Here is a 15,627-nt window from a genome sequence, read left to right as displayed (position 1 = left end):
AAGGCATGGATCAGTAACCTTAATCTGCACAAGCTCCATCTTCCTGATACTGAAGCATAACTCCAACTTTTTCAAGTAGAGGAGAATGCAGGATCAACTGAGCAGAGAGCAAGACTGAAATAGTCCAAGTGTATCTTGCAGGTTTACAGGGCAAGAAAATGTTTGCTGCCTCTAGAAACATTCATCAGAGAGAGGTAGTAACCATCATGTTGCATCACAACTGATACCTTTCTTTCAAGGAGCACAGATTTTAAAAATAACATTTAGAATCAGACATTACAGATGCCTAGGTTCCCTTGTCTTATCAGACCGAAGAGGCAAGTGGGTATAAAAAACCAAAACAAAACAACCCAACAAAAAAACCCCACACCACAAAACCAAACCACACACACACAAAGTCATGTTGTAAAATGGAAACTGTGTCAAGCTGCACAGCAAGAGTTTTGCCTATACGCGACTAGAAATAATGTGGTTTGAAAATTCAGCATCAAGAACAGTGAGAATGGCTATAGGTACTAGGATGCCTTAAGCAACTGATGTGAGCTCTGCCTTGGAATAGGAAACAAACTCCAGATTTGCAGTCAAACCTTCTACATCACATCTGAGAACATAAATTCTAGCGATTAAAAACTGTGTTATATAATCAAGCACTTCAGTGCATCACTTCCAGCTGCCCCAAGACGAAGGGTATGTAATGCTGTTTGTAATCAACTCACCTCAGAAACTAAAAGAAGGAGAATAGCAGTGCCTAGTATTTATACTGCTTTACTCACTAGAGGATGGAAAACAACTTCTGCATGCTTAGGACCAAAAAGTCCATATAACCAGGGAACAGACATATAAGCCCCAAACACTAATATAACGTCTCCAAATCAGCAACGCACAGTTTTATGAACAGTTATTCACATTTCTGTATTACCTGTTTATACAGAAAAGGTCCTAGACACGGGCTCTTGGAAAATAATGGTATATGCACCATGATTCCCAGCAGAAAATACATGCACTAAACCCCTGTCAGTAAAACAAATTTACAAATGAGATTAAATTACCTTTAGGAGTTTCCTCATTAAGTACTAGAAACATAGGTGCATTAGGATTCCACATTCCAGTAATGACATAAGCCTTCCCATCAGAACTCTTTCCCATGGATTCCTAAAAATAAAGACATACAGGAGTCTATTAGAGTCGTGGTTCAATACCAAAGAGATTGAGCATGGGGAGGGGAAAGAGCAGTAGGAACTTCAGAGTAAGACTGTGTTAGCTCTAGAGGTCTATACAAAATAATGGATTGACAAAGGTTATAAGGAAATGCGACAGAAAGAAAAAACATTAGAAAAGACAAACATTATATAAAAAACTGAAGACAAGATAGTTTATCAACATATTTTTTTAATGCTTATTATAAGCATGAAAGCGTGGTGAGATGTCTGCCACTCTACTTTCTCAGCTGCTAAGGTGGTTGTTAGGAGGATGAGCTACAAGACACTTCATAAAATTAAACTAGTCCCACGGTATACACAGAAATGGTCCAGAAGGAAAAAAAAAAAAAAAAAAACAAAAAAAACCCAAACCAAACCAAAAAAAAAAAACCACACAACAAACCCCCCCACCACCAAACAAACAAACAAAAAAAACAACACAGCAGAAACTTAACAGAGTAAGACCTTAAAAACTCCAACCCAAAGGTCAGACTGATTTTTCCCAATCCATAATTATACCTCTGCCAGACTTTTCCCTGAGTTGCTCAGGCATGGACTTACATTGGTATGTACACCAATGGACTGGAACTCCAGTCCATAGGAACTTGATATTTAAAGAGCCAAATTTCAGGACAATATGCAAATAAAGTCAAACCAGCCACATATGATAAAGTTAATACTAACAGCAATGCTTCTATATCTAGTTAAAATAATCCTATCCTATACATCTGTTACTTCTACAAACATTTCTTACAGACCTGCTAGAAATAATCAGAGTACATGGCCTGCACATCCTGGGGCGGTTCCCGTGGATCCAACAGGCCCGTATGGTAGCCTCTTTATAGACAAAAAGAGACTGACATTCCTAGTCTGCAATCCAATCCGTGGTAGAGCAATAACAGTGACCGAATTCTCCAGATTTAAACAGGGAGAAAGGGGGTTGAAAGGAAACCACGAATTTATATGTATATGCTATAGCCAAGAAATTAACTAATAAGCCATTATATCCTGTGGTTATATGTACTTGGAATGTAAACAGAATTATAGGTGGAGTAAAGACAGGAATTCAAATATACAGTCCATACAGTAAAAAGCTGTTATATAGATTTACAGAAGCCAATTCATTACGTTCCGTATCTCACTATAATTTATTCAATTTTCTAATCAAATAATAAAAATGGAAAATAGGAACTACTGTCAGCAAATAAAACCAGAAAAAAAATGAGCTACTAGATACATATAGGCAAATAAGAGTCTGACAAGAACTAAAGAAGTGCACTAGGCAAAACTGGGATAACTGCATAGACACAAAATGTCTGATTGGTTTAATTCAAGCACTTCTTGACTTGAAAATGGTTGTATTCTTAACATCAATTTACTTTCACACTGTGGATATCTCAGAAAGTATCATATTATGTTGTAGTTCTCTTAGAAGCAACTCATAAAAAAATGAAGATTGTAGAATACAAGTGAATACTTCAAACTGAGCAAGAATTTAAATTCAAATGAAGCACAAAAAGGCCAAGTTTTCAGTTCCTTGGAAAAATAAGAACACTTCCCTGACACCCAAATATAGAAACAATTATTTGCTCTAAATTTTTAGGCAACATGCTTAACACAATACAGAAATCTTGGTTATTTGTAACAACCAGCTGTCAGCAGACCTAATCAGTGCTTCACCAATTGAACAAAAAACAGACGCCACAAGGTTTGACATAAATTTATATGTCTTGTCCATTGTATGTAACAAATTTGTCACTCATTTGAAGACATAAACCACAGGATTTAATAAGCAAAAACCAAACAAAATCTAACAGATGAGAGGGTTGTTTTGTTGTTTTTTGTTTGTCTTCTTAAATCACCTCCCTTACTAAACAGGTTATTAGAGATAAGTATTACCATGTCTAGTAAATGCATATCACTGTTCTTCACATTTCGTCCAGGGCTTAGTAGCATCCCAAAGCATCTGTGAAGTTTATTTTTTAAAAAAAAGAAAGAAAAAAAAAAAGACAGATATTAGCTTTTCAAAATACAAAAGTATTTTCTTGAACATAATGGCACAACCACCTACTGCTTCTAATTTAAAGAAAACCTTTCTTAGCATTTTTTTGTTAGTGTTATGGCAACGCTCAGGAAACATCACATTATATATTATAGAAATGACAATGAAGTTATTTTCCAGAATGAAGATGACAGAAATTAGTGTCTGACCTGTGAACAATCAATTATTCTTCAAGACAACCTAGAATATTAAGTTTAAAGATATCCAACAATTCCTCTCCATTACTGAAGGAGATCAGCAAGAAGAAATTCACTCTCTCCCCAATCCATTTTAAAAACTGGTTTCATACAATCATATGAAAAGTTACAAATTCACCAATTCTATCACCCATAATGTCACTGCTGTTAAACATCATGTAGCATCATGGGCCCTTAAAAAAAAAAGTTTGTTCACTTTTTAGACTTTCATTCTTTATCTTTTAAAACTGAACTTCTGTACTATACAGGGCCCTGAATTCCAGAATTTCCATCCATTTAACAAGAAACTGTTCTGGATATTTTCAAGAGTAAAACAAAACAAAACAATAATCTTAAAACATTCAGACTTTCAGAATATAAGGCACGAGTCCAGGTCTGACACTTCTGCAAATCATCTTTATCTTTCTCTCCTTTGAACATACTCCATTATATATTTAAAAACACTGAACAGAATTATGTACTTGTAACATAAGCTGCATGCCCAAACAACTTGAAAGCAATTGCATCAAGAAATGTTATGAAAAATTTGGGTTGTATTTCAGGGGTTCTGATTTGAGAATTTCTCTCCTGTACAGCTCCATTCTCTAATAATCAGACGTACCACTTTTTACAACCGACTCTCAGAACAATGTAAACTGGAAGCGATGTCTTCAAGCACTCTCACCCAAACCTCAACTCAAAGAGGACTAACTTGAATCGCCTTGCCCAGAGCTTTGTGAAGCCAAGTTCTGAGCATCTCTGAGAAGAGAGAATGAATGATCTCTTTTGGCAACAGTGTGGCAATGCTCTACTCCCTTCATATTGGCAACAACTGGCCTAAATCAACAGGAGGGATTGCCAGTGAAGTAACTTGTATCCATTGACTCTAATCCTACCACTCTGCACCTCCAAGAAGTGTCTGCCTCCTCTCCTCCACACCCTTCCAACAGGTACTCGAACGTACCAGGAAGAGCCTCCTATTCCCACTTTCCCTAAGTCTAACAAAAGCAGCTCTGTCATCTGGGCAACCTGCTTAGCCAAATGAAAATTTAGATTTTTCAGTGAACATAAATTGTAAGAGATTATTTGAACAGTTCATAGGTTAGCAATGAAGATAGAACAGTTTCACAGCTTTCAGGCAAGCACACTGTATCACAAGCAGAGATATAATAGCAACCATCATTTCAGTAACACTATTAACTGTGAAAGTCTTAAGATATGCAATTACTACACCATCTAGTAAATTTGCTCCTATTACATTTGGGTATATGATTTTCATTTTCTAGATCATTACACTTAAACAGTAACTTACATCCACAATTGTATTTTTTCTTTTCCATACTCTTTCACTACTAGAATCTTAAAAATCAAACTGGTAAATAAAACAGCAGATGAGTTTGATTTATCTATATAGCATAATGCAGCGCCATATAAAGCAAGCAAGGTAGCTAGGATGCTAGAGCATCTATTTAACCACACAAGCAGGATTCTCTGTGAGACTAATTAGACCAGGCAGAACATTACAGTAGACTGACTTACTACTTTTTGATCCTGGGGTAGAAATAGCTCTGAGAGGACTATAATTTATAATAGTAGAGAGGTACACTAGCTTCTGCTACATCTGCTAAAGAAAACTGTACGGCTAAGATTCAATGGCAGGCAAAATATCTGTGCTTTTCAAAGCCAACAGTTCACAGATCCTAGCTCTCGCTGTGCATCTCCCAGACGTACACAAGTTCTGATGGGTGCCAGCCAAAATTTTGGGGAAGTATGCTTCCAACAGAGTGGGAGTCAGGAAGAAGTAACCCCTGCCTCTCACAGAAGCACAGTACTCATGATGACTGGCAGCATCCTGCTACTAGAAGAGTCAGGGCTTCTCTTCCCACTAAGTTCAAAGAGCAAAATGAGTTCAAATGAGTTCAGAACTCTCACTTGCAGAGGAACTGGATTTTATGCAGACAGCTGCCAATACATTCAGCTTCTGATTTGAGGATTCAAAATGACCTGCATAGATTGTGAGCCTCAGTCTTGTCACTCCTGACATGTTAAGTTTTCTGAATCTACAGCTGGCTACCAAGTGGCTATGTGCAGGGGCACTACTCTACTTAAATTCAACTAGTTTCTAGACCTACAGAAAAGAAACTGAAATTATTCTTCACTAACATATATTTCCATTTATATAAATACAAATGCTACCCACAGATAAGGCTGATGGTATTAAGTTATCATGATAACATGATCTTTAAGAGTTTCCAGTACTCCTCAGCAACCAAGCAACATTCTGTACATCCGTTCTAAGGCCACCAGTCTAGACTTTAACGTAAGCTATACCTATGTAACTTGACATTAACCCTCCTGTATGACTGGTCACATACTATATTTAGACATCACTGTATTGAGAACAGAGTCGATCCTCCCATTTCTCAGAATTAAAGGCTATTTCACTCTTCAGAAGAACTTTCTTAAAGCCCCCGATCATTAAACAGAATTTTCTTATTGAGTCCTGTAAACAACTGAGCCTTGATATCCCACACTATGGGACTACACCTATGTAGTGCCACACCTGACTCAAACCTGGGAGACAGGAATGAACATCATTTATTTACCTGCTTTGACCTAGATAAAAACAGGAAAACACAGGTCAATCAGGCCACAAAGTCAGAAAGGGCCAAAGTAATTCAACTGAGAGTAACCTACTCTAACAGCCTAACCCAGCCACAGGTCCTGTCTGAACACCTGGAGGTGGCAGGATTCTCTCATACCAGGGTTTACTCTTGTGAGACCATGAAGAAAGGTTCTCAAACATTTTAGATCAGAGAACGACTGTTTTTTTAGCCATCATGTTTTACTGCATTATAATTTCCACTTAGAAATTGTCCTGGGTTGAGTGAGTGGTGGAGTTTTTTGGTGGCAGGGGAGGGGGCTATCAGGGCAGCCCCCTGTGAGAAGCTTCTCAAAGCTCCCCCAGCCCCAAGTCAGCTCTCTGTCCCTTCTCATTGCCGGAGGGGAAGGGAGAGAGAGCTGCTGCATTGTGGTTGGCTGCCAACCAGGCCCAAACCACGACAGAATACTTCTGAAGACACATTAAATTGCTCAGAAGCTCACTGTCTGATGTAACCTGAATTGATCTTTTATATTGGTTTTGAATTTTAATATTATGCAGGGTAAATATATAAAATTACTTACAAGCCTGTGTATGTCATGTCAACTAAGTAACTTTTTATCAGAAGAGCTTGTGGTGATAAAAATATCACCCTAATTGATATCCTAAACAACATCAAAATAAAAGCTCATTTCTAAGAAAGGTAGCTTTCCCAAATGGAGTAGCAAAAGCACAATTTTACAACACGAATTATGATAAAAAATTCTGCTGTATATTACTTGTCTAAAATTTTAGCTTCATTTTTGAAATAAGAGCTTGAAAGTAAGTCAAGAGATCAATCTTAGGTTTTGGGAGAGCTGTGGGGATTTTTCTTAATTCTCCTGTCATCTTCAATTCCCTTTTCACTAAAATTGAATTCTCCTATGTTACTCTTTTGATAAGACCGCCATCTGGTGGCGTTTGCTATTTTTAAATATTGAGTTATTGAGAAGGAATTTCCTAATTTAAATTAATACAATACCTACTACTACTGGAATAACAAGAGTCTACTGTTAATGAGCATGTTAACTAACAGTTATTCTTCACATGCACGATCCACTTCTTGTGCAAATGCTTTGCACGAAAGGTCAGATCATACTGTATAAAAGAGATCCTCCTCATATAATTTCCAGGAAATATAACACAAGTCATCAACTGTTCCTGAGCTCTTCACCACCACATGAAGATAAACATTAGAATCAGTAACAAAACTACAGACCTACTCATCCTGAAGATTCCACCAAAAGATTGTTTCTTCTAACCAGCAGGATGGTCCAAACTTGTAGCATTCCAGTATATTGATCTAGCAGATCAATATATTCCAAGGTTTAACATAGCTCAGACAACGTAACTTGGTTATTTTTACTAAATTGTGAGATGCTGGTAATGCAAGATTACAATAAATAAATGTTTTTACACTACTTAAAACCAACAGAAAGCAAAATCAAAAGGATTTGAATGTCATAATTACCCTAACACCACAATCAAAAAGACAATTAAAAGGCAAAAAAACAAGAACGTTTGAGTATTACAGGCTACGTTGCTTGTTTTCACCTAAAAAATCACACAAATACTTCAAAAGAAATTTAAAACTGAACTGTGCACCTATAAATTAATTATATCTGTGCTACTGTCTTATTTTTTTCTGTCATATAACTTGCAAAGCCAGGGAAAAGTACATTAAACACTATTCTCTCAAAAACTTAAGCTGCATTATTTTTGCAAGAATCTTACCTTTCAATGGCCAGTTCTTTGTTCGAGAGTTGCTGAACTGTAATCACCACTTTCTTCTCAATTCCCTGTTTAAGCTTGAAATATAATTTCTCTCTATCCTTTGGCACAGGACTAAGAGAATGAAGAAACAAGTTTCTTTAGCACAGGTATAGAACATCAGTTGCTAAACAGAGAAAAGAGTAGCAGCCCACTTAAACTGTTAATGGCTTAACTCATTTGAGGGAGCTCCTCTTCCTTTATTCACAAGTTAATAAACCAGCACAGAAAAAAAAAAAAAAAAAAAAAAAAAAAAAAAACAGACTATGGGCTCACATTTAGCGTGCTGTCTGGGGGATTTATCAGACAAATGTATCCAAAAATGCATGGAGTATTTTGGGTTTTAACATGACAGAAAATATGCTATATACTGGCTATGAAACAAAAAGCAAATAGGACATTTCACAGAATTAACTCTAATTATCAACTCTCTCTTCTACTCAAAAAAAGCTTGTAATTAACTGTTAGGCAAAGAATACCTTGCTCCCTTGTCCTCTTTTAATGCTTAGAGAAGCTTACATTTTCTGACTCTTCAATAGATTTGGAATTCTTTAGCTTACTTAAAAAAAAAAAAAAAAAAAAGACCACTAGACCGTATTTACTCAAGAAAACTGGTTTGACTAAAGTTTTTACTATCTTTCCCGTTTACACAGGCCTACCTTGAGCATCCCTACCAGGTATCAGGTATTTACAAAAAAACTAACTTGAAAAACATAACCTGATTTTTAATCTTTTTACAGAAAAGATACAGAGAAGAAAATTGTAAAGGCAAAGCAACAGCTTCCTTTTTACAACAAGCCTACTTACAAGAAGAGGCCAAATCAATTTTACTGCAACACAGTGGCTGTGCACTCTACAAGTAGCTACACGCTTTTTGCAAAGAGATTTCTACATTTCCCTTTCCATTCAGATTACCTAAAATTTCCTTTTCCATCATCTTCTTTGACTTCTAAGGAAACACTGAAAGTGTACACATCACTATCTGGAGTAGGAAGAACAAAGTCTTTAACATGATCAGATGCTTGTTTGGAAGACCGTTTGAATGCTGTTGAGAAACTATATAAAATTCGGCTGACCTGCAGGAAGCAAAAGAATTAATAGCATCATCGAAAATAGAAAGAGTATTTTTAATGGCCTATTGTGACGTGGTTTTGAAGGTCACAGAATTACTGTCACTCGCCTTTTATACTGAACACAAAGCATGCCTCATGTAACACAAAACATTCAGATTGGGTGTTAAATAACCAAGCAAATTCGGTAGCAGTGTCTCCTGTTTCCATTCATGTCATATTCACTGCTTATGTGATGCTCAGTAAGTTAATATATATTACAAGATTAGGAATGCAACTCATTAGTGGACCCGAATAATGTACTTTTCAGGTTGTGTATTTAACACCCCAACTTACAGCTTGCTCTTGCAGATGTCAAAAACAAGGAGATTTCTTCTTTTTCAAATTCTAGTTTTCCACCCTAGAAAATCCTTTTCTCCCAAACTATCACATAGTTCTTACTAAAACTATTTAGGGCAGAGTACTGTAAAATGATTCTGTGTAACTCATGAGGTCTACACTGCAACTTCAGTCTGAAACCTACCCAAATGAGGCCTGAAAAACAGAATACTTGTCTTAAACTTAGGCTTTCTAAAACCTCCCATTACAGTGCACTTTGGAATGTTATTACAATACTGAAAGAAAAAAAATGAATTATATTAATATTCACATATGACTAGCTACACATTCTGAGAAACTCTTTATATATGTGTTAACATACTTTTCAGGGCACTATATAACATTTCCACATCTGGAATAACTTCTTAAAATACCGCTTGTATTCCTTTTTACCAGTCACTGTACAACAGTTAATACTTACTGCCTCTTTAATCTCACAGGAGAAAACATGAATCTGGAACTCTTCTGTTCCACAGCTGCTTTCAGTAAATGCAAAACAGTCACTCTCTGAAGTCCCATTTTGTCCACGTACACAAAACAACACCTTATAGATTGGAAAAGAGGCTATTTCCACATTGTTTGATTGATCTATTATTCTGTCAAGGAAAGGAATAGGGAAGATCAAAGAAAAAGATCAGTAAGACAAACAGGCCTACCTAAAAGGCTTTTCTGCAATTAGATAAACAGAACAGAAATGTCAGGCTTTCCAGATTTAAGATGTAATTGTTTCTGGTTGTAACATTTGCCTTAACTTATTTTATACTCCATTATAGACAAAAATATAGTACCTCTATGCCATGCTATAACAATGATCATCATTGCTCTGCAATCGTTTGCGAAAAACACAAGACTAGAAATGTAGAAACCAGAGCAACTGTGAAAACGTGATTTGCATACAAACATCAAAGAAAATTCAACATTATAACAGAATTTTAATCTCTGTTTAAAAAAATATTATTTATTCAGAATCTACAGGACTATACAACTTAGCAAATGCTTGCTACCATGTTCAGGTAGATATTAATCACAGATCTAAGAGCTCATACAAAATTTTAAATTCCTCTCAAACTCAGAACCCAAAGAATATTTCAGTAGCTTTAAAGAAGACAACAGGGGTGGTAGTCTCAGAATGGACTACCAGACAGTGAGTTTCAAATAATAATAGTGAGAGCTACACAGTTCTTTGTCTTTTTCTTACTTGTTCATATGCACATTCACATCAAGGTTGAATAAATGTTATGTACCTGGAATAGAATCCCAAGTCTGTGACAAGAAAAATAAAGGACTTATCTTCTAAAGGCAAGAAAAGCCCAGAGAGGATTCAGGACACTAATATTGGTGGGACATGTTAAACAGAACCTCATGTGACAAGTGTTCAGATACCAGGAATGGAAACAGTCCTCAAAGATGATAGTGGTGTCACTTGAACTCTGAAGGAGTGTATTATGTCACACATGGATGCACCTGTGCAGATTCTCCAGCAGTCCTCTGCAATTAACAGTGAAAGGAACCTGCAGTTTCACTTGCAAAACAACTTTCCTGAATGGCTGCTATGGCTACAAAACCAGGTCCAAGCACAACAGATGTCTCATGTCTATGTGACAGCCACCATCATAAAATTATGCAGTGTCATTTCCTAATTCAAATGAAATGTTGCTTAAATTGGGTTCAAAGAGCAAAATGGAAGAAAATAATATATGTGCTCGAAGGTCCTTCTGTCTTTCTGTGCAAGATGACAGTATACACAGGCAGAGAACAAGAAAGGGAAGATATCTAACCATGTCCTTCAGATATCTTGGTATCAGAGTTTACACATAAAAATCTGGAATACTGAGATGCTCGCTATTTCTGGATGCAAGACTGCTATAGGTGTGCCTTTAGTGCACCCTGATTAAGAACCCTTAACTCATTTCATCACTAATTAAAAGACCCTATTCACAGGGGACTAGCGAACCTTCACTAGTGTCTATCAGCGTATGCATCATGAGGCAGACACGGCTGAGACGTGGCTCCCACATAGCAATGTCTGGAAATAGTGACTAGCATCTCAAGTCTTTGACATATAGGGACGAGTCTAAAACTGAAACTTCTTCAGCTAGCCCAAGGCCAGCCTTGGAGGTAAATATACACACTAGGGAGAGCTGATATTGCCTGTTTTCTCCCAACCTCCCTTTCCAGTACATCTGTTATCATATGTGAACACAGATGCAGGTAGGAAGACATGCTTTTGTTGACACTGTGTGGCAACTGCTACCACCAATTCTATGTACTGCATGTTACATTTGAGTATGCATTTTGTTGCTTCTGAGGAACTTCTCAAAAATAACTATCTTCAGCCAGAACTTTAGGCACAAATCCAGCAATTCTCCTTCACTATGAGAGTAACAAAATCAGAATCCACTTGTGATGTGTCTGTGCAAGTAACAAAAGAACCATTCGTACATTACCTTACAGAGCCTTCTGGAATGTTTGGAACATAAAGCGTTACAGGTAAAGGTGCTTGACTTGAGGATTTCATGTTTGCCATGGCATGTAGAGCTTCTGGCTCATTTCGAGGGGCAGACACCTTTGTGCAACCTAAATAAGTCAGTTTGTTAAACAGTACACTGTCCTCTTCCAGGGGTTCACTGGGAGAAGATGGCTTTGGTGCAGAGATTTCTGAAAATGAAGAAAACACTTCTTTAACCATTTGCTTTTATTTTTACACATTGTTTTCTGAATGAGTTCCATAGCAAAATCTCCCTCTTTTTCTGAAAATGGACATGGGGAGTTGAAAGTCCAGCTCCGACATTAAGAACTCCATTTGGTAGTTTAATATTAAAGTCACAAATTGCTTTTTTATTCTTTTAGCAGTGCTAGAGCACAATTTTTCTTTAAGCTCCATTCCCCAGATGTTCTTTTCTTTAGTTTGCTTACACCCACTTCTAACTCCTATTCACCGTTTTGCATAAAAATGCCTCTAATTCTCTTCTCTTCCATGTCTTTGCAACTTGCGTAGAATTATTAAATGTGGTTCACATGCCCATGATAGCTTTATTAACTGCATGAAACCATCAGGGAGCTGGAGGAAAGAAGAAGGATGTCTGTTTGATCCTTCTACTCAGCAGAAGAGAAACGTTCTTTTTCCACTATCATGCTACTATGGACAGGGGTGATCTTGAGGGAGCTTTTGGGAGTCTTATTGTTGTTTTCTGGTGAGTTTTTTAAGGCATTTTGACATTTGAGAAACAAGAGGAGAGGTGGAAGAAAGATTTGTTAAGCATGGAATCTGAGTAATCTAGGTTGGAAAAGTCCTCTAGAGGTCATCTAGCTTTATCTCCTGCACAAGGACAGGTTAGCTTGGGGCTAGTTTCAAAACTGAATCAGGTTACTCCAAGCCCCACCCAGCTGAATTTTGGTATCTCCAAAGAGGGACATTCCAAACCTCTCTACTCGATCTGCCCCGTTATTTCTATTTCTTATTACCATACCTAGTATTCCCATAATGCTTAAATCATAAAGGTTGCTAAACTGAACAATTGCTGGGCAGGGAGGAATGTATGTACAAGTATTTCTTTGTTCATTCATGCTAAGGGTTGTGTTCTTTTTGAAGCACGTCAAACAGGGAGCCAGTATGTTAAGTTTCTCAAAAATACAGCATACATGTAATTAAGAGAAGGGCGTTTCCATTATGCATAAACTGTCTATCTTATTCTACCACAAAAACTTTTTTTTTTTTTTATTTCCCAAACAGATGCTATGCAAATTATCTGACACAATGCCACAGAAGTGCACTGCATACTACTGAGGGAAAAAGAATTTTAATTACAAGGCCTACAGAGATGGCCACATCCTTGTATTCCTAATATATATCTATTATATTTTACATAATAGATATACAATATAGTTTATATAAAAGGCTTTCAGTCCCCCCTTTGTCACCGAAACTTCAAATACCAGAAGAGTACCACAATCATTGCTAGCAAACATCAAATCTAAAGCTGGTCGTACTGATACCTGGTGATAGAACCAGAGTTGAAAAGTTCATCACTTTGCTCAGGATATATTCCATTGCAGGTAGTACAGTCAACGAACACTGCCCTGAAACTTCTGACACTCCATCAAGTAGCAGCTCTACCTCACCTATAGTATATCCCACATACATGATATTTAGTCCTAATTCATCTAGGGCTGGAGACAAAATGAAAATTATCTTCACCAAACCAGAGCAGCACAGGGTATCAATCTGATGATAATATATTCCTGTCTATAACCCTTCAACTAATCAGAAAAGGAGAGGAGTCTCCCAGGTATTCTCCAGTATAGTTTTGGAGTGAAGCTCCAAAAAGCTTTATATTCATTTTAAGGTTAACTTGAAACTGCATAAATAAAAAAAACTGCCATATATGATTGAGGGGAGGAAACACTTTAGCAATACCTGTAGTAGAAGGGTCTAAAGCAAGGTGCAAAGATGGCTGATTTGTTTGACCTGCCGACCCATCTCCAGCTGCCTGGCCGCTTGCATCACTGGAACCTTCTTGCAGAGCAGTGAAATTGTTCTGGTCTTTTTCAGAATCCCTCAGTATCTCTTCCATTGCCTTCTCCAGCTGATCATCTCCATTTGAAAATACCTGCAATCAGGAGATGACGTTTTTTAAAGGTACTTGTAGTTTTACTTTCACTATTACTTTTCAAACATATAGTCTTACTCATTACAAAAGTTAAGAAACTTTGCTGAACAAGACAACACACTAAGAATTAAAAAAATTATATCAAATATAATCCAATGTCCCATCCTATGACATATAATGCACATATTCTCATTGCTAATCCAACAACTGTCCTTCTAAAAACTACAGACCTCTCTTAAAATAACAGGTTTGTGTGCTCAGATCTTCCATTCAGAACGAAGATCAACAGACATGGCTATAGATTAGTTTTAAAGAAAAATTTACTTTCTTAGTCATATCCTGATCCATTTCAGTTGTTTCACCAGTTGTCCCACACACAGGAGGGGTGCAAGTCTAAGGAAATAGCAAGAAAATGGCAAGACACATTTCCTAGGAAAATAAAAAAGATACAGCTTTTCACAAGTACTGGCTCTTCAGACCAAAAAAATCTCAGGGCCGACAATACAGTTGCATCGTGGATTCTACCTTCAGTTCACCTGCCTCTTCTCAGACATAGTTACTAAACAAGCAGCTAGTGTTTAATATAGACAGAAATCATGGGCTGTAAATAACTGCCAACAGTTATGCAAAGACTAACTAAGTACTTATTGTCATTTGAAGGGTAACAAATTCCTATTGTTCCAAGCAGACCAAAACCAGTAAATCAGCTACTGCAACTCAAGCGGGGAAATTTGTAATTAACCAATCAGCTGTCACACAAATGCTAAAATATTCAGCTATTTAGAGGTAGAAAGCTTCTAGAAAAGGTCTTAGTCATGCCTAAAGTAGCACTAAGCAGGAAAGCTAAATTAAAAACTAAGAACCAAGACCCTCTGTGGTCTATTCCTATGCAGCCTAATTATGTGCTTTTAAGATAAAAACATTCAGAGTCTCTGATCACTAAATAAAGGATATTTCCCCAGCTTTAATCTGAAGCTCATTCTTTGAAAATGTCTTTTTAGTCCTTTACTAATGTATAAATCCACAGAATACTAACAGAGTTGACCCCCGAAGAAGTTATTAAAAGAAAAACTGAACTGCCACTTTTGGACAGATTTGTTTAATCTGAGCTGTTAATTCCACTGGTAATAAGCAAGGACAAAATTTACAGTCTAAGAGTCTCCTCAAGCACACACAAGTATCTTTAATTAAATATTTAAAAGAAGTTGCAGTCTTTTCATCAATACAAATCTTACCTACACATTTAAAATAAAGCAATAGCAAACCTTTAGCTGAGGTTTTTCATCTTTTCCAGAGGTGTCCTCAGATTGCTGATGAACCAAGACAAATTCTTCATTAATTAATGTGGATACATTTTCAGGAATCCTACTGGCTTTGCTAAAAGATGTTTTGACTTCCATCTCAGGTCACTATTCTCTTCCTGCCACAAGAACCTAAGAAGTAAAAATATTAAATAATTAGTTTTGAAGCTGTAAACAGTATGTTAGTAGGTGTTATATGAAGTTGTGGTGGAATAATATAACATTTAAAGTTATGTGAATGTATACATTCCTCAAACTCTGATTTCATTGGTATAAGGAATCTTGATATTTTATAAATATCAAGTATGAATTTTAAGGTATGTGTTTAAAAAATCTCACAATTTAACAGCAGTAGCTGTTAACTATGTGCACAGATAACACATGAGCAAGTTCAGCTCGGTGCTTCTACTTCTCGGTTTT

At 36.7% G+C, this 15,627-nt stretch overlaps 1 protein-coding gene across 7 annotated transcripts in view; it reads right to left on the bottom strand.

Annotated features, from left to right (window-relative positions):
• The window catches only part of RABGAP1L (RAB GTPase activating protein 1 like), a 255,020-nt gene that overhangs the window by 217,531 nt on the left and 21,862 nt on the right, over positions 1-15,627 (bottom strand). For all 7 annotated transcript variants that reach the window (XM_042786402.1, XM_042786400.1, XM_042786398.1 and 4 more), the window contains 8 exons: positions 15,172-15,339; positions 13,714-13,906; positions 11,744-11,954; positions 9,718-9,892; positions 8,764-8,924; positions 7,813-7,923; positions 3,099-3,165; positions 1,050-1,152 (listed from right to left, as the gene is read on the bottom strand). In XM_042786402.1, the coding sequence (XP_042642336.1) occupies positions 1,050-1,152; positions 3,099-3,165; positions 7,813-7,923; positions 8,764-8,924; positions 9,718-9,892; positions 11,744-11,954; positions 13,714-13,906; positions 15,172-15,306 (1,156 nt within the window). In that variant the 5' untranslated portion in view covers positions 15,307-15,339. The remainder of the gene's footprint in view (positions 1-1,049; positions 1,153-3,098; positions 3,166-7,812; positions 7,924-8,763; positions 8,925-9,717; positions 9,893-11,743; positions 11,955-13,713; positions 13,907-15,171; positions 15,340-15,627) is intronic.

This window comes from Tyto alba, unplaced genomic scaffold, assembly GCF_018691265.1.
Source record: "Tyto alba isolate M040663 unplaced genomic scaffold, T.alba_DEE_v4.0 Super-Scaffold_1000006, whole genome shotgun sequence".
In the NCBI taxonomy this organism is placed as follows: Eukaryota; Metazoa; Chordata; class Aves; order Strigiformes; family Tytonidae; genus Tyto; species Tyto alba.
This window is presented reverse-complemented; position numbering and strand designations above follow the sequence as displayed.